The 20,041-nt window shown below is 46.9% G+C and overlaps 1 protein-coding gene across 1 annotated transcript; it reads right to left on the reverse strand.

Moving 5' to 3' along the window:
• Positions 1-481: 481 nt before the first annotated feature.
• Positions 482-19,776, reverse strand: LOC129703183 (heat shock protein beta-7-like). Its single transcript, XM_055645359.1, has 3 exons — positions 19,483-19,776; positions 4,168-4,313; positions 482-2,180 (listed from the first exon to the last, which is right to left on the reverse strand). The coding sequence occupies exons 1-3, from the start codon at positions 19,673-19,675 to the stop codon at positions 2,010-2,012; spliced, it is 510 nt and encodes a 169-aa protein (XP_055501334.1). The 5' UTR covers positions 19,676-19,776; the 3' UTR covers positions 482-2,009.
• Between the last annotated feature and the right edge of the window lie 265 nt (positions 19,777-20,041).

Raw genomic sequence — 20,041 nt, forward strand, 5'->3', positions numbered from 1 at the left:
CCCCCTTCTACCCCCCTTCTCTCCCTTCTCTCTCCCCTCTCCTCCCTTCTCCCCCCCTTCTCCTCCCCTTCTCTCCCCCTTCTCCCCCCTTCTCCCCCCTTCTCCCCCCTTCTCCCCCCTTCTTCTCCCCCTCTCTCTCCCCCTTCTCCCTCTCCTCTCCTTCTCCCCCCTTCTCCTCCTCCTCTCCTTCTCCCCCCTTCTCCTCTCCTTCTCCCCCCTTCTCCTCCCCCTTCTCCCCCCTTCTCCTCTCCTCTCCTTCTCCCCCCTTCTCCTCTCCTTCTCCCCCCTTCTCTCCCCCCCTTCTCCTCTCCTTCTCCCCCCTTCTCCCCCCCTTCTCCCCACTTCTCTCTCCCTTCTCTCTCTCCCCCCTCTCTCTCCCTCTCCTCTCTCTGCTTCTTTCCCTTTCTCCATCCCCCCCCCCCCCCCCCCCCCCCCCCCGCGCTCCCTAAAGGACTTACTGTGCTCTGTGGCAGCCATTTACCTTCCTCTTCATCGTGCAGACAGCTCTCCACCGCTCTCCATGGCCCCCACCTTCGCGATGTGTTTGTGTGTGTGTGTATGTGCGGTCGGTAGATGCAGCTCGCAGTTCGGTCGATCCAGCTCGAGGCTTTCCAGGCGAGTGACCAAAACCTCCGGCGACCTCATGGAAACCTTGGGTCATGGGCAAGGTCACCAGAGGTTTCCGTTCAGGTTTCCTAAGTGGGACAGGGGCCTAACAGGGATGTGCATATACTGAGCTCTTGTCAGCACACTTTTAAAAACATCCCACTTGGCTGATGTTCCTTTCCCCTGAAACAACCTGCCCCAATCAACTTGATTGAGACTTTCTCTCACACCCTCAAAATTACCCAATTTAGCATTTTAACATGTGGGCCCTCTCTGTCCCTATCCATAACTATCTTAAACCTAATCAAACAGTGGTTTAGCCTAGAACTTGCCATAAAGCTTTATATATTTCAGCAGAGTGTGAATTTGCACAAATCTTCTTTGATATAATGAAAAAACGAATTATTTTGTGTTATATTTTAGTAATTCAATATTCTACCCCCCCTCAAAGTCAAGATGTACATGAATCAAATGCACAATTAAAACCTGCCAAATATATCCAAAATTAATAAAAAAACATATGCAAAGATTGAGCAGAAACATTCATATATATATTTTGCCATCATCATTTAGCCAGAATGTATGAATTAATAAGCAGCCAGGGAAACAATGCATTTTTTTCACTGCTGACACAAGATACTGCAGATGCTACAATCCTGAGCACAAAAACAAACTGCTGGAGGAACTCCATGTGTCAGGAAGCAACAGTGGAGGGAAATAGATTCATAGAGTGCCCAACTTGCCCACACCAGCCAACATGTCCCAGCTACAATGGGTGGTCAAGGTGGCGCAGCGGTAGAGTTGCAGCCTGACAGCGAATGCAGCGCCGGGACCCGGGTTTGATCCCGACTACGGGTGCCATCTGTACGGAGTTTGCACATTCTCCCCGTGACCTGCGTGGGTTTTCTCCGAGATCTTCCGTTTCCTCCCATGCTCCAAAAACGTACAGGTTTGTAGGTTAATTGTCTAAATTAACTGTTAAATGAAAAAATTGTCCCGTGTGTGTGTCTAGGGTAGTGTGAATGTGCTGGAATCGCTGGTCGGCGCTGATCGGGTGGGCCGAAGGGCCTGTTTCCGCGCTGTATCTCTAAGCTAAACTAAACTAAACACTAGTCCCACCTGCCAGAGTTTGGCCCATATCCCTCCAAACCTCTTCTATCCATGTATCTGTCTAACTGTTTATTAAACGTTGGGATAGTCCATGCCTCAACTACCTCCTCTGGCAGCTTGTTCCATACACCCACCGCCCTCTGTGTGAAATGGACAGAAGATATTTTGGGTCAGGACCCTTCTTCAGACTAAAGTAGCACCACAACCCAAATCTTGTCTGTTTATTTTCCTCCACAGTTGCTGCCTGACCAGCCAGTTCCTTCAGGAATATGTATTGGATGTACAGTTGAACTTCAGTCCAAAACTGGTTGTGGAGGTTCCGCTTGTTTCATTGGATTCCTCCTAACATTGATGGTAAGAATACCAACATCAGTTCGCGAGCAGCTCACTGACAGGGGATCCATGTCTTCAGGGAGCTGGTACTTATGAGTGAAGGTGTTTATGATGGTTCCATCTGCAGCTACCTGAAGATATGAAAGCAAACTTGTGTTATCATTTGGGGTTATGGATGACAACTAAATGTTGTAAACATGCTTCATTTCACAATTCTACACCTAATACATCATTTATCTCACTTCACCTGCTACCTGACCTAGAACATAGAACATGTTAAGTGGTGAAAGGCCTGGATAGAGTGGAAGTGGTTCTATATTCCAGGTCCATAAGGTCATAAGTTATAGCAGCAGAATTAGGCCATTCCGCCCATCAACTCCACCATTCAATCATGGTCCTAGACTCTCCCACTTGCTAAAGTTCATGTACACAACATCCACCACCCTGCCTTCTCCATTGTCACCTCCTCAAAAAACTCAATCAAGCTAGACACAATGTGCAGTTTACAAAGCCGTGCTGGCTAACCTTAATTAGCCCATTCTTGTCCAAATGCGAGTAAATCCTGTCTCAAATAATTCTCTCCAGTAGTTTCCCTACCACCGACTTGAGGCTCACTGGCCTATAGTTCCCTGGATTCTCTCCGCTTTCATTCTTAAACACAGGAAAACCATTGCTCACTCCCCAGATTTCCGGGTACAATCTGATACATTCTTAAACCTGACATACACTTCCTTTTCTTCCTGACCAAGTTTATAACCTCATACACTTTGATCAGCTCATCATTAAACAACTCCCATATGTCCTAACAACTGATCCCAGTCTACTCTGCTGAGCTTCTTAGCTTCTGCCTATTGACATTGTAACCTGCCTTGCCCCAATTAAGTACCTTCCCGCAACATCCAGTCTTCTCCCTATTCAATATAATCTTAAAAACTATGGATATGTGTAGGAAGGAACTGCAGATGCAGATACAGACACAAAAAAGCTGGAGCAGTTAGAGTCATACAGTCATACAGCATGGAGAGAGGCCCTTCAGCCCAACTTGCCCACGCCAACCAACATGCCCCATCTACACTAGTCCCACCTGCCTGCGATTGGTCAATATCCCTCTAAATCTATCCGATCCATGTACCTATTTAAATGTTTCTTAAAAGTTGTGATAGTAACCTCCTCAACCACCTCCTCCAGCAGTTTTTGTTCATACACCTACCACCCTTTGTGGAAAAAAGTTCCCACGCAGGTTTCCTATTAAACCCTTCTCCCCTCAACTCAAACCTACGTCCTCTGGTGCTTGATTCCCCTACTCTGTGTAAAACAAAACTGTGCATTTACTCTACATATTCCTCTCATTACCTTATACACCTCTATAAGATCACCTGATCACTATCCCCTAGTTCTTCCACTGCACCATCAGTCACCTGGCCATGCTCCTTTCCAATGCAAGGTCCAGTGCTCCCTCGTCTAGTCGGATTATTCGCGGACTATTTAAGAAAACCTTTTTGGATGCACCTCACAAATTCTGCACAATCTAATCCTCTTGCCCTGAGTAAGTCCCAGTCAATATTACGGAAGTTAAAGTCACCCACTGCCATTACCCAGTGGATCTTGCTTCCTTCTGTAATACCTGTCCCTCTATCTCCCACTAGCTATTGGGCAGCCAGTAATAAAATCCCATTAGAGTAATTGCTCCTTGCAAGAAGGTTGCCCGTGAGAGTGGGGGGTGATCGGGGAGAGTGGAGGGAGATCGGGGAGAGTGGGAGAGGGAGGGAAGGGAAGGAGGGGGGAAGGAGGGGTAAGGAGAGGGAGGGAGTAACTCAGCGGGACATGCAACATCTATGGAGAGAAGGAATGGTGACGTTTTGGGTCAAGACCCTTCTTAAGACTGAGAGTCAGGGCACAGTTTCAGTCTGAAGAACGGTCTTATCCCAAATCGTCACCCATTCCTTTTCTCCAGAGATGCTGCCTATCCCGCTGAGTTACTCCAGCATTTTGTGTCTATCTTCGGTAAACCAGCATCTGCAGTTCCTTCCTACACCTCGTTTGGCAATGGGCTGTTAATCTTTTATTAATTGCAATTGATATTTTGTTTGGAACAATACAAGGATGAATCATTTGAACCTTTTCGGCTTTGATGACTATGTGGTAGTTGTACATGGTGACAATGATCTCTTCTGGATCAAACTGACTGACATCAGCTGTAACTTGGTAAGTTTCACCAATAATGTTGACATTTCCAAGGCTTCCCTGACGCCCAGATACTGGAGCTATTATGATTGAAAACAAAACATAGTGAAAAGCAAGAAAGTATTCTCATGTATTATATACATGCATACATATATTTCTTACTAAGGCATGCTGATTAGATTAATTAGATATATTTTTAATTAATATAACGTGGAAATTGTTGTGCCAGGCTGAGATGCAAAATAAATGTCCTTGCTGCAGCTGCTGGGTTATACAGTGCCCTCCATAATGTTTGGGACAAAGACCCATCATTTATTTATTTGCCTCTGTACAAATTTGAGATTTGTAATGGAAAAAAATCACATGTGGTTAAAGTGCACATTGTCAGATTTTATTAAAAGGTATTTTTATACATTTTGATTTCACCATGTAGAAATTACAGCTGTGTTTATACATAGTCCTCCCATTTCAGGGCATCATAATGTTTGGGACACATGGCTTCATTGGTGTTTGTAATTGTTCGGGTATGTTTAATCGCCTCCTTAATGAGAGCTCTCAGCACCTAGTGTTTCCTCCAGTCTTTCCATCACCTTCGGAAACTTTTATTGCTGTTTATCAACATGAGGACCAAAGTTGTGCCAATGAAAGTCAAAGAAGCCATTATGAGACTGAGAAACAAGAAAAACTATTAGAGACATCAGCCAAACCTTAAGCTTACAAAATTCTTAAGGGTTTGGACAGGCTGGATGCAGGAAGATTGTTCCCAATGTTGGGAAAGTCCAGAACAAGGGGTCACAGTTTAAAGATAAGGGGGAAGTCTTTTAGGACCGAGATGAGAATTTTTTTTTTCACACAGTGGTGAATCTGTGAAATTCTCTGTCACAGAGAATGGTTGAGGCCAGTTCATTGGCTATATTTAAGAGGGAGTTTGATGTGGCCCTTGTGGCTAAAGGGATCAGGGGGTATGGAGAGAAGACAGGTACAGGATACTGAGTTGGATGATCAGCCATGATCTTATTGAATGGCGGTGCAGGTGGGAAGGGCCGAATGGCCTACTCCTGCACCTATTTTCTATGTTTCTATTTTTCTTACCAAAATCAACTGTTTGGAACATCATTAAGAAGAAAGAGCTTAATAATCACAAAGGGACTGGCAGGCCAAGGAAGACCTCCACAGCTGATGACAGAAGAATTATCTCTATAATAAAGAAAAATCTCAAAACACCTGTTCGACAGATCAGAAACACTCTTCAGGAGTCAGGTGTGGATTTGTTAATGACCACTGTCCGCAGAAGACTTCATGAACAGAAATACAGAGGCTACACTGCAAGATGCAAACCACTGGTTAGCCGCAAAAATAGGATGGCTAGGTTACAGTTTGCCAAGAAGTACTTAAAAAAGCAACTACAGTTCTAGAAAAGAGTCTTGTGGACAGATGAGATGAAGATGAACTTGTGTCAGAGTGATGGCAAGAGCAAAGTATTGAGGAGAGAAGGAACTGCCCAAGATCCAAAGCAGACCACCTCATCTGTGAAACACGGTGGTGGGGGTGTTATGGCCTGGGCATGTATGACTGCTGAGGGTACTGGCTCACTTATCTTCATTGATGATGCAACTGCTGATGGTACTAGCATGATGAATTCTGAAGTGTATAGACACCCTATCTGCTCAAGTTCAAACAAATGCCTCAAAACTCATGGGCCAGGGGTTTATTCCACAGCAAGCCAATGATCCCAAACATACTGCTAAAGCAACAAAGGAGTTTTCTAAGTTAAAAAATTGTCAATTCTTGATTAGCCATGTCAATCACCTGATCTGCCCAATTGAACATGCCTTTTATATGCTGGACAGAAAACTGAAGGGACTAGCCCCTAAAACAATCATAAGCTAAAGATGGCTGCAGTACAGGCCTGGCAGAGCATCACCACTTTTCGCTGATGATTGTTTGCTGTACCGTCCAATTAAGTCAGCTGATGATGAAGATGCTCTCCCAAAGGATCTCGATACTATGGTTGAGTGGTCACAACAATGGGGCATGCAGTTCAACTCCTTCCAAATGTGAAACCATGCGTGTCACCAGAAAGAGGAATCCAGGCGAAACATCTTACAATATACTTGGTGCCACCCTTGAAGAATCCAAACAAACCAAGTATCTTGGCATCAAATTGCAGAATGATCTGCGTTGGAATGGTCAGACTCATCATGCAACGGTGAAAGCAACAGGTGTCCTAAACTTTCTGAGGCGCAACTTTCATCATTGTTCAACTTCTGTCAAGGAGAAGCTATACTTCACCCTCGTTAGACCTCATTTGGACTACGCAGTTGCAGCATGGGACCCATACACAAATAAAAACATTTCTTCCATCGAACGTGTCCAAAGACAGGCAGCTCGATTTGTTACTAACACCTATGAGAGAGAAGCGAGTGTCACCAAACTTCTGAATTCTCTGGGGTGGAACCCTCTCCAAGACAGACGTGAAGCTCACCGTTTGACCTGTTTTTACAAAATGTTAAATGGTCAGCTCGACATAGACTACAAGACCTACACCAAACCCAAACCAATTAGGAGCAGACGAGGGCATTCGATCCAATTTGTGATCCCAGCTACAAAGACAGATGTGTACAGCAATTCGTTCTTCCCCCGCACAATTACAGCATGGAATAATCTCCACCCTACCATAGTTACCCAACCAGATGCAACTAAATTTAAAGTAGCTCTTTCTTCCCAATAACCCTTTCTGGCTTAAGCCCTCCCTTCACCACCTCCAGTTTAAATTCCATTTGGAATATTTTGGAGGACCAGGAAACCAAGAACCAGAGAAGACACCCAGCAACTGGTGATGTCCATTTGCTGTTATCAGGTAAATGAATCAACCTACCACAACCAGAGAGTAGACCTGAACTGCTATCTACCTCATCAGGGACCCTCGGACTATCTTGATTGGACTTTACTGGTTTTGCCTTGCACTAAACGTTACTCCCTTATCATATATATGTACACTGTAAATGGGTTAATTGTAAACATGTATTGTCTTTTTGCTGACTGGTTAGCACGCAACAAAACCTTTTCACTGTACCTCGGTACACTTGACAATAAACTGAACTTTCTAACCAACTTCCAGGTGACAAGTCAATTACTTAGAAGACTAGGAAATCCTGGTGTCCTGAGTAGCAATCACAGGAATATCAAAATAAACAAAGACCTCTATTGATATTTTATAAACAGCCATGTGAAGAATATTCAGTTGAACCTTTTCTGCTTTGACGACTGTGTGTTGACATTGAGTTTTCTGGATCAAACTGCCAGACATCAATGATGCCTTGTGTGTAGGAAAAAAACTGCAGATGCTGGTTTAAACCAAAGGTAGACACAAAATGCTGGAGTAACTCAGCAGGACAGGCAACATCTCTGGAGAGAAGGAATGTATGACGTTTCGGGTCGAGACCCTTCTTCAGACTGATTTTAGGGATGTGGGCGGTAGAGATAAAATGTAGTCGGAGATAGTAAGACTGGTGGGAGAACTGGGAAGGGGGAGGAGGGATAGAGAGAGAGAGGGAAAGCAAGTGCTACTTGAAATTAGAGAAGTCAATGTTCATACCACTGGGGTGTAAGCTGCCCAAGCAAAATATGAGGTGCTGTTCCTCCAATTTGCGTGTGGCCTCACTCTGACAATGGAGGAGACGCAGGACAGAAAGGTCAGTTTGGGAATGGGAGGGAGAGTTAAAGTGTTGAGCAACCGGGCGATCAGATTGGTTTAGGAGGACTAAGCAGAGGTGTTCAGCGAAACGATCGCTGTACCTGCGCTTGGTCTCGCCGATATATAGGAGTTGACACCTGGAACAGTAGATGAGTTTGGAGAAGGTGCAGGTGAACATAGAAACATAGAAAATAGGTGCAGGAGTAGGCCATGGCTGATCATCCAACTCAGTATCCTGTACCTGCTTTCTCTCCATACCCCCTACTGATGCCTTGGTTAGTGTTCCCAGTAGTTGAGCCTCCCAGGGGTCGGCTTGGCCTGGCGCTGCAGTTGATCCATCATTTCAACCTGATGCAGACTGCATCTGGTCCATGCGCCCGACCTGTGTGGGCTCTGCACTGGTGCCTAATCCTTGTCACCGCCCTCTACGCTGACACCCAAACCATGATCGTGCTGTCCCAAAGCCACCATTCTATCTCGTGTGCCACGGAGCCTCTGCAACTGACCCCATTATGACCAGGGCACTTCCGAGGATGTGGGAGAGCCACTGCCTGCTCACCTCTCCCATTCTCACAGCAGCTTCTCATAGAACTGTAGCACCTTCCACTCTTCCCATCCCACCACCTGGGACAGCCACTTCTTCCAATCCAGTGAATTGTTTTTGATGCTCACAATGTAGCCTCCTTCACACTGGAGAAACCAACCTAGGTTGGGTGACCATTTTGAAGAACATTTTAGTTTAGTTTAGTTTAGTTCAGAGATACAGCATGGAAACAGGCCTCTTGGCCTACTGAGCATGCTCCAACCAGTGATCCCCGCACGCTAACACTACCCTACACACACTAGGGACAATTTACATTTTGATACCAAGCCAATTAACCTACAAACCTGTACATCTTTGCAGTGTGGGAGGAAACCAAAGATCTCAGAGTAAACTCACGTGACCACGGGGAGAATATACAAACTCTGTACGGACTGCTCCCGTAGTCAGGATGAAACCCGGGTCTCGGGTGCTGTAAGGCGGTGCACCACTGCAGCACTATGCCGCCCAATTTCCAATCAGTCTGAAGAGTAATCCTGAACTTCTCATCATCTGTCACTACCCTCCAACATAGCTCCATCAACGCCCAGTGTCAGCGGAAGGAACAACACCCGATTTTCCATCTGGGTATACTACAACCATTGGGACTATATAAGTGATAGGAGTAGAATTAGGCCATTCAGCCCATCAAGTCTACTCCGCCATTCCATCATGGCTGATCTATCTCTCCCTCTCAACCCCAATCTCCTGCCTTCTCTCCATAAACCCTGACACCTGAAGTATTCAAATATTGAATTTACTCATTTTAATTAACCTTTTTTTCTTTCTGGCATTCAAACATAGAAACATAGAAATTAGGTGCAGGAGTAGGCCATTCGGCCCTTCGAGCCTGCACCGCCATTCAATATGATCATGGCTGATCATCCAACTCAGTATCCCGTACCTGCCTTCTCTCCATACACCCTGATCCCCTTAGCCACAAGGGCCACATCTAACTCCCTCTTAAATATAGCCAATGAACTGGCCTCAACTACCCTCTGTGGCAGAGAGTTCCAGAGATTCACCCTCTCTGTGTGAAAAAAGTTTTTCTCATCTCGGTTTTAAAGGATTTCCCCCTTATCCTTAAGCTGTGACCCCTTGTCCTGGACTTCCCCAACATCGGGAACAATCTTCCTGCATCTAGCCTGTCCAACCCCTTAAGAATTTTGTAAGTTTCTATAAGATCCCCTCTCAATCTCCTAAATTCTAGAGCGTATAAAGTCTATCCTGTCTTTCTTCATAAGACAGTCCTGACATCCCAGGAATCAGTCTGGTGAACCTTCTCTGCACTCCCTCTATGGCAATAATGTCCTTCCTCAGATTTGGAGACCAAAACTGTACGCAATACTCCAGGTGTGGTCTCACCAAGACCCTGTACAACTGGAGTAGAACCTCCCTGCTCCTATACTCAAATCCTTTTGCTATGAAAGCTAACATACCATTCGCTTTCTTTTTCTTCTGTCCAACTCATGTCAGTTTTCTTTTCTGTCACCAACTACTGTTTTGTAAACTAATCGTTACTTTGACAATGTTAATCGCAGACAATCCCTCTATATGGCGGACCAATTGAATAACTTCTTTGGTTCCGTCTTCACTAAGGAAGACATAAATAATCTGCCAGAAATAGCAGGGGCCCGCGGGTCAAAGGAGTTGGAGGAATTGAGTGAAATCCAGGTTAGTCGGGAAGTGGTGTTGGGTAATTGAATGGATAGGCCGATAAATCCGCAGGGCCAGATAGGCTGCATCCCAGAGTACTTAAGGAAGTAGCTCCAGAAATAGTGGATGTATTAGTAATAATCTTTCAAAACTCTTTAGATTCTGGAGTAGTTCCTGAGGATTGGCGGGTAGCAAACGTAACCCCACTTTTTAAGAAGGGAGGGAGAGAGAAAATGGGGAATTACAGACCAGTTAGTCTAACATCGGTAGTGGGGAAACTGCTAGAGTCAGTTATTAAAGATGGGATAGCAGCACATTTGGAAAGTGGTGACATCATTGGACAAAGTCAGCATGGATTTACGAAAGGTAAATCATGTCTGACGAATCTTATAGAATTCTTCGAGGATGTAACTAGTAGCGTGGATAGGGGAGAACCAGTGGATGTGGTGTATCTGGACTTCCAGAAGGCTTTCGACAAGGTCCCACATAAGAGATTAGTATACAAACTTAAAGCACACGGCATTGGGGGGGTTCAGTATTGATGTGGATAGAGAACTGGCTGGCAAACAGGAAGCAAAGAGTAGGAGTAAACGGGTCCTTTTCACAAAGGCAGGCAGTGACTAGTGGGGTACCGCAAGGCTCAGTACTGGGACCACAGCTATTTACAATATATATTAATGATCTGGATGAGGGAATTGAAGGCATATTAAAGGGAATTGAAGGGAATTAATATATATTGTAAATCTCCAAGTTTGCGGACACTAAGCTGGGGGGCAGTGTTAGGTGTGAGGAGGATGCTAGGAGACTGCAAGGTGACTTGGATAGGCTGGGTGAGTGGGCAAATGTTTGGCAGATGCAGTATAATGTGGATAAATGTGAGGTTATCCATTTTGGTGGCAAAAACGGGAAAGCAGACTATTATCTAAATGGTGGCCGATTGGGAAAGGGGGAGATGCAGCGAGACCTGGGTGTCATGGTACACCAGTCATTGAAGGTAGGCATGCAGGTGCAGCAGGCAGTAAAGAAAGCGAACGGTATGTTGGCTTTCATAGCAGGAGGATTTGAGTATAGGAGCAGGGAGGTTCTACTGCGGTTGTACAGGGTCTTGGTGAGACCACACCTGGAGTATTGCGTGCAGTTTTGGTCTCCAAATCTGAGGAAGGACATTATTGCCATAGAGGGAGTGCAGAGAAGGTTCACCAGACTGATTCCTGGGATGTCAGGACTGTCTTATGAAGAAAGACTGGATAGACTTGGTTTATACTCTCTAGAATTTAGGAGATTGAGAGGGGATCTTATAGAAACTTACAAAATTCTTAAGGGGTTGGACAGGCTAGATGCAGGAAGATTGTTCCCGATGTTGGGGAAGTCCAGGACAAGGGGTCACAGCTTAAGGATAAGGGGGAAATCCTTTAAAACCGAGATGAGGAGAACTTTTTTTTCACACAGAGAGTGGTGAATCTCTGGAACTCTCTGCCACAGAGGGTAGTTGAGGCCAGTTCATTGGCTATATTTAAGAGGGAGTTAGATGTGGCCCTTGTGGCCAAGGGGATCAGAGGGTATGGAGAGAAGGCAAGTACGGGATACTGAGTTGGATGATCAGCCATGATCATATTGAATGGCGGTGCAGGCTCGAAGGGCCGAATGGCCTACTCCTGCACCTAATTTCTATGTTTCTATGTTTCTATTCTCTCCACTCTTCCACCCTCTGCTACTTAAAACATGCCTGACTTCTCTCTGTTTGCATTCTGATAAAGGTTCCTCGACCTATAACCTTGACTCCATTGCATGCCCCACTAATGCTGCTGGACCGGCTTACAGATTTGTGTTCAGATTTCCAATATCTACAGTTTTCAATTCCAACAACATTAGTGCCTAACGGTAAAGCACCAACAAAAGAATGTCTAACTGTTCTAATTTCACATACGGAAATATATCTTTGTGATAAATTGGCAGATACAATTCTTTTTAAAACAAGCCACTTAAATTAAAGTCATAGTTTCATAGTGCCATAGACCATCTATCTATCTATCTATCTATCTATCTATCTATCTATCTATCTATCTATCTATCTATCTATCTATCTATCTATCTATCTATCTATCTATCTATCTATCTATAAAACTCTGGGGCCATCCGACCGACTGCCGACCGGCGCCCTTCCTGCCTTTCGATTCGTGCCCGATACTCGCAGATGTCCAATCGGAATGGCCGATGCTCGCAGATGTCCAATCGGAATGGATCCATTTGCATGTACGGCTGCCGGCTGCATTTCTTCCTTTGATTCATTGCCATGCCCAATCCAGACGCTCAATCTCCGAGATCTTTTCCATTTCGGTAGAGATTTCGCTTTTCTTTCTAAGTATCCGCTCCTCATTACATTTCGTCGTGTTGAAGTGCACGTTTTTAATCAAATCCTTCTCCCCCACCCCCAAGTATTTCAAAAATAAACTCGCTTCTCCATTTACATGTCAGCTTCCAACACACTTCGAAACAAAGTTGCAAGACAGGAACATTCTGAACTTTTCACTGCTGCAGCAGGCAGGGCAGGTGCCATTGGATTTTTTTTTTAATCCACTGCTGAGGGAGGCAGGGCAGTGCTGGAATCTTACTTTTGAGAACGGCTTCAGTTCCATTGGAGGAGACGGGTGCATGGTGAAATATTGGGTTGGGGGATCACACCATTGGGGGAGCAGACCCAACGGGTCTTCACTTGGTCTAGTATATATATAAAACTCTCGCCCCATCCGACCGCCTGCCGTACGGCGCCCTTCCTGCCTTTCGATTCGTTCCCGCCGTGCGATGTCACAATGCCCGATGCTCGCGGACGTCCAATCGCGATGCCCGACGCTCGCGGACGTCCAATCGGAATGGATCCATTTGCATGTATGGCTTCCGGCCGCGTTTCTTCCTTTGATTCCCCGCAACTCCGAAACCGGACGCAGAATCGCCGACATATTTTCCATTTCGGTAGAGATTTCACTTTTCTTTCTAAGTATCCGCTCCTCATTACATTTCGTCGTGTTTAAGTACACTTTTTTAATCAAATCCTTCACCCCCCACCCACCCCCCCCCCCCCCCCCACCTCAATATTTCAAAAATAAACTGGCTTCTCACCCATAGAAGCAGCACCTGCCCCAGCCCCTGGTGAACGTTCCATCGTGTGATGTCACAATGCCCGATGTTCACATATGTCCAATCGGAATGGATCTATTTACATATGCCTTTGCAGGAGCCCAGCCCATGGTGAACGTTCCATCATGTGATGTCACAATGCCCAATGCTCAAATACATTGTTGCCATAGAGAACGCTCAGCGATTATTCAAATTCTTCACTAACTGTCATTCTGACTTTGCTTGTGAAGAGAAAAGTCCTGAATTGCATTTGTCTGATGCAGGAAGATTGTTCCAGATGTTGGGGAAGTCCAGGACAAGCGGGACACAGTTTAAGGATAAAGGGGAAATCCTTTAGTACTGAGATGAGGAAAACATTTTTCACGCAGAGAGTGGTGAGTCTCTGGAACTCTCTGCCACAGAAGGTAGTTGAGGCAAGTTCATTGGCTATATTTAAGAGGGAGTTAGATGTGGCCCTTGTGGCTAAAGGGATCAGGGGGTATGGAGAGAAGGCAGGTATGGGATACTGAGTTGGATGATCAACCGTGATCATATTGAATGGCGGTGCAGACTCGAAGGGCCGAATGGCCTACTCCTGCACTTAATTTCTATGTTTCTATGTGTCCCTCTCCTCACCCCTCTCCCTCTGCCACCCATCTCTCTCTCTCCCCCACCCCCCTTCCCTCTCTAACTCCACCCCCTTCCCCTACCACTCTGTCCCTCTTCCACCAGTCTCTCTACCCCTTCCTCCCCACTCTCCCACTTCTCTCCTCTTACCCCACCCCTCTCCCTCCCTCACCCCTCTTTCTACCCTTCCCTGTCACACCCCTTCCCCTACCCCTGTCCCTCTTCCACCACTCCCCCGTCCCTCTTCCACCACTCCCGCTACCCCTCCCTCCCTGCCCACTCTTCCACTTCTCTCCTCCTTCTCTCCTCCCCCTCTCCCTCTCCTCACCCCTCTCCTACCCATCTCTCTCTCCCCCATCCCTCTCTCCCCCGCACCTTTCCCCTCTGTCCCTCTTCCACCACTCCCCCTTCCCCTCCCTCTCCCACTTCGCTCCCCTTACCCCACCCCTCGCCCTCCTCCACCCCTGTCTCCCCCTCCCTTCCCCTCTCTCCCCCACTCCCCTACCCCCTCTGTCCCTCTTCCACCACTCCCCCTGTCCCTCTTCCATCATTCCTGCTACCCTCTCCCCCCCCCCTCCCTCCCTCCCTCCCTCCCCACTCTTCCACTTTCTCTCTCCCCCCCTCCCCCCCCCCCTCCCACTCTTTCCCCTCTCTCCCCCCACCCCTCTCCCCCTCCCATCCCCCTCTCCCCCCCCCTCCACACTCTTCCCCCTCTCCCTCCTCATTCCCTTACCGTGCACAGTCTCTGCCTTAGAAGAACGAACTACATATGCTGGAAAATCGATGGTCGACATAAAAAAAAGCTGGATAAACACAGCGGGTGCAGCTGCATCTATGGAGCGAATTGAATGGTCAACGTTTTTGGCCGAAACACTTCTTCCGGGTTTCGGCCAAAAACGTTGCCCTTTTCCTTCGGTCCATAGATGCTGCTGCACCCGCTGAGTTTATCCAGCTTTTTTTTGTTGTTGTTCCAGCCTCTCTCTCTCTCTCTCTGCCCTTCTCTCTTCTCTCGACTCATGCACACCCGCTCCAAACCCCTCCCCCCCCCACCTCTCTCCCTCCATCCTCTCCTCCCCCACTCTTCTTCTCCTCCCCCTCCCCCTCCACCTCCCCTCCCTCCTCCTCCCCTTCCTCACACAATATTTTTTGTGGGGGCGGGTCCACAGTGCGTGTGACTGTTTGTGGAGGCAGCCACGCGCTCTCCATTCAAGAAGACGCTCATCTGTTTGTGGAGGCGCGAGCTTAGTGTGTGACCAAAGATCTTATAGCGGAGCTCACCGCTACAAGATCTTTGTGCGTGACGACACACGCCCCCCCCCCCCCCCCCCCCCCCCCCCCCCCCCCCACTTTGGTGCAGGGAGGCGCGCGCAGCATCTGAACGTTCAGCGATTGTTCGAATTCTTCACTAACCGTCATTCTGACTTTGCTTGCGAAGAGAAAAGTTCTGAATTACATTTAGCTGATGCAGGAAGATTGTTCCCGATGTTGGGGAAGTCCAGGACAAGCGGGACACAGTTTAAGGATAAAGGTGATATCCTTTAGTACTGAGATGAGGAAAACATTTTTCACACAGATAGTGGTGAGTCTCTGGAACTCTCTGCCACAGAAGGTAGTTGAGGCCAGTTCATTGGCTATATTTAAGAGGGAGTTAGATGTGGCCCTTGTGGCTAAAGGGATAAGGGGGTATGAACAGAAGGCAGGTACAGGATACTGAGTTGGATGATCAGCCATGATCATATTGAATGGTGGTGCAGGCTCAAAGGTCCGAATGGCCTACTCCTGCACTTAATTTCTATGTTTCCCTCTCCCCACCCCTCTCCCTCTCCCCCCCCCCTTCTCTCTCTCCCCACCCCCCCCCCTCCCTTCCCCGCTACCCGCCACCCCCCTTTCCCCCTACCCCTCTGTCCCCTCTTCCACCACTCTTCCCCGTCCTTCTTCTACCACACGCCGCTCCCACCCACTACCCCTCCCTCTCCTCCCCACTCTTCCACTCTCTCTCCCCACCTCTCCCTACCCCTCTCCCCTCTCCCTCTCTCCCCCACCCCCTTCTTCTACCACTCCCGCTACCCCCTCTTCCCTCTCTACCCCCCCCCCCTCTTCCACTCCTCTATCCCTCTCTCCCTCTTCCACTCACTCCCGCTACCCCTCCCTCTCCCTCCCCCCCCACTCTTTCCCCTCTTACCCCTCCCCATCTCCCTCTCTCTACCCCACCCCCTTCCCCCTTCCCCATCCCTCTCCCCCATCCCTCCCTCCTCCCCTCCTCCTCCCTCCCCCTCTCTCCCCTCCCCCCCCCCCCTCTCTCCTCTCTCTCTCCTCCCCCTCTCTCTCCCCCATCCCCTCCCCCCTACCCCGCTCTCCTTTCCCTCCCAAATCTATCCCTACCCCCTCTCCTTTCCCCCTCCCTATCCCCCCCCCCCCCCCCTCCCCCCCCCCCCCCCGCAAACGCTGTTGGGGAAACAGACCCAACGGGTCTGCACTTGGTCTAGTAGAGTCTTAAGGGCCTGTCCCACTATACGAGTTTACCCAAGAGCTCTCCCGAGTTTAAAAAAAAATCTAACTAGTGGTAAGCATGTAGAATGTACGTAGCGGGTACGTCGGAGCTCGGGTCGTCTCTTAGCGACTCGTAACGCTAATGGCAGGTACTCGGGAAATGCAGTAAGCTCGTGAAGTTTTTTCAACAGTGCGGAGAGTGTCCACGAGAGTCCCCGAGTACCTACGAGCGGCTATTACCGTAATTCTCCGAGTTCGAATCAGGGGAAACTCGGGAGAACTCTTGAATGACCTCGTACAGTGGGACAGGCCCTTAACAATGTGGAAAAAGGTCCTTTGGCCCAACGTGCCCTCACCAGCCAACCTGTCCTATCCATGTACCTGTCTAAATGTTTCTTAAACATTACAATAGTATCTGTCTCAACCACCTCCTCCGGCAGCATATTCCATATACCTACCACCCCTTGGTGAAATGGTTACCCCTTACCTTAAACCTGTGTCCTCTGGGTCTCGATTCCCCCACTGCACAAGAAACTGTGCATCTACGCGGTCTATTTCTCCCATGATTTTGTACACCTCTATTAGATCGCCCCTTATCCTCCTGCACTCCAAGCAATAGTCCTAGCCTGTTCAACCTCTCCTTAAAGCTCAGGCCCTTGAGTCCTGGCAGCATCCTCACAAATCTTCTCTGCATCCTTTCCAGCTTGACAACATCTTTCCTATAACATGGTGCCCAAACCTGAACACAATACGCTAATTGCGGCCTCACTAATGTCTTATATAACTGCAACATGCCCTAACTTCTATACTCAATGTTCTGACTGTGCCAAGTGCCTCAGATGCCACTTTCAATGAACTATATACCTGCACTCCTAGATCCCTCTGCTCCACAACACTCCCCAGAACCATTCCTCATCCCACCTGCCCAGAAGATCCTGCAGCAATTTTTGCCGACTATCTTCACTATCTACAATACCTCACTTTTGTGTCACCTGCAAACTTGCTGATCTTGCCATGTACAATCACATCCAAATCATTGATATGGATGACAGACAGTAACAGGCCCAGCACTGAACCCTGAGGCACACCACTAGTCACAGGCCTCCAGTCTGAGAAGCAACCTTCCACCATCACCCTCTGCTTCCTTCCACCAAGCCAATTTTATCGATTCAGCTTTCGCTCCTTGAATCCCATGGGATCTCACCTTCCACAGCAGCCTACCATGCGGAACCTTGTCAAATGCCTTACTGAAAACCATATATACAACGTCTACAGCTCTGCCTTCATCAACCTTTTTGGTCACATCCTCAAAAAATGCAGATTTGTTAGACATGACCTCATACGTACAAAATCATGCTAACTATCCCTAATCAGCCCTTCTCTGTCTAAATGCGTGTGTATACCGTTTGGAAAGTAAATCACAGAGGAAGGTATATAAAAACCAACAAGAAAGTAATTGGTAACCCTGAGGCTAACAAATAAAAATAACTGGGGCTGGGGTGGCCAGTGGGCAGTGGGGAGAATAAAGCACAGATTACTGTGATAAAAAATTCAGATGTGATTAGATAAAAAGGCAACGTTCTTTAAATTTTGATAATTATATTACATAGGTTCTACATTAATATTCATGTCAAATATGTATTCCTGTGCAAACTGACAGGACAGGTCTAAGTTACAGAGATAGGTTGAATAAGTTAGGTCTTTATTCTCTGGAGCGCAGAAGGTTAAGGGGGGACTTGATAGAGGTCTTTAAAATGATGAGAGGGATAGACAGAGTTGATGTGGACAAGCTTTTCCCTTTGAGAATAGGGAAGATTCAAACGAGAGGACATGACTTCAGAATTAAGGGACAGAAGTTTTTGGGTAATATGAGGGGGAACTTCTTTACTCAGAGAGTGGTAGCGGTGTGGAATGAGCTTCCAGTGGAAGTGGTGGAGGCAGGTTCATTGGTATCATTTAAAAATAAATTGGATAGTCATATGGATGAGAAGGGAATGGAGGGTTGTGATATGAGTGCAGGCAGGTGGGACTAAGGGAAAAAAAGTTGTTCGGCACGGACTTGTAGGGCCGAGATGGCCTGTTTCCGTGCTGTAATTGTTATATGGTTATATGGTTTTAGTTCTTGTTCATTTTACACGTCAAAGAAGGTTCAATAAGATTACATACAAACTCAACTTCTCTACAATCTGCTGAGGCTTTTCCAATCCTGGAATAATTATTTTTTTCCCTATCAAGCAGTTCCATTTTATCCCAAAATGGGATTGCAAATGATGGACAGCTCTGTACTGTAACCTTACACTTGTGTAGAACCGCCTGCCTGAAGTAATAATAACACTTGCAACATTCTCATTGCAGAAGATAGACACAAAAAGCAGGAGTAACTCAGCGGGACAGGCAGCATCTCTGGAGAGAAGGATTGGGTGACGTCTGAAGAAGGGTCTCGATCTGAAACGTCACCCATTCCTTCTCTCCAGACCTGCTGCCTACCCTGCTGAGTTACTCCATTTGTTGTGTCTATTTGGTTTAAACCGCCATCTGCAGTTCCTTCCTGCACATTCGTATTGCAAAGACTGTCTTGGGGAGGCTTATAAATATCTATGAAGTCAATAGACAATAGACAATAGGCAATAGGTGCAGGAGTAGGCCATTTGGCCCTTCGAACCAGCACTGCCATTCAATGTGATCATGGCTGATCATCCCCAATCAGTACCCCGTTCCTGCCTTCTCCCCATATCCCCTGACTCAGCTATCTTTAAGAGCCCTATCTAGCTCTCTCTTGAAAGCATACAGTGAACCGTCCTCCACCGCTCTCTGAGGCAGAGAATTCGAATTGAATTGAATTGAATTGAATAACCTTTAATCCACAGACTCACCACTCTCTATGAGAAAAAGTGTTTCCTCGTCTCCTTTCTAAATGGCTTACTCCTTATTCTTAAACTGTGGCCCCTGGACTGGACTCCCCCAACATCGGGAACATGTTTCCTGCCTCTGGCGTGTCCAAACCCTTAACAAACTTAAGGTCAAGTCAAAGTTAAAGACAAAAGACAAGTCAAAGACAAAAAAAGTTAGATATTAAATATCAAACCTGCATATCCAAAGGATTCATTTCTAGGTTTTACAAAATGACCATTCCTGAAGGAGGTCTTGTCCATTTCTTCCTCAAATAAATCCCTCGTCGCGTCTAGGTATTGATCGAAGCTGGGGTCACCTGACGATCGCCGGCTATAGTTGCTGTAACGCTCAGATCTGAATGTTGAGGAAGAACTGAGGGATGACATTGTATGTAGGGTGAAGCAGGAGAACAGTGAGTATGCCTGGTATCAGGGATAATAGCAGCAAACCTCCCAAGTCAAAGTATTCTCAATAATCTGAAAGACCACCTCTGCAGCCAATAATAAATCTTCAGTTGTTTCCATATATAGAACCCATTCATAGTTTCCATTACAAATAAGTATATAAGGATTCAAAGTACTTGACTGATGGTAACGGAAAAGGAATAGTGTTCATGGAATGTGAGATAGGGCAGCTTTCTCCGATACCAGCAAAATTCCTATGGACAGATAAGGTACATGAGTATTTTATAAATGCACCACAAACAGCCCTCTTTAGTCAGAGTCAAGTCAAGTCAAGTCACTTTTATTTCT

The sequence above is a fragment of the Leucoraja erinacea genome, chromosome 14, assembly GCF_028641065.1.
Source record: "Leucoraja erinacea ecotype New England chromosome 14, Leri_hhj_1, whole genome shotgun sequence".
NCBI lineage: Eukaryota > Metazoa > Chordata > Chondrichthyes > Rajiformes > Rajidae > Leucoraja > Leucoraja erinaceus.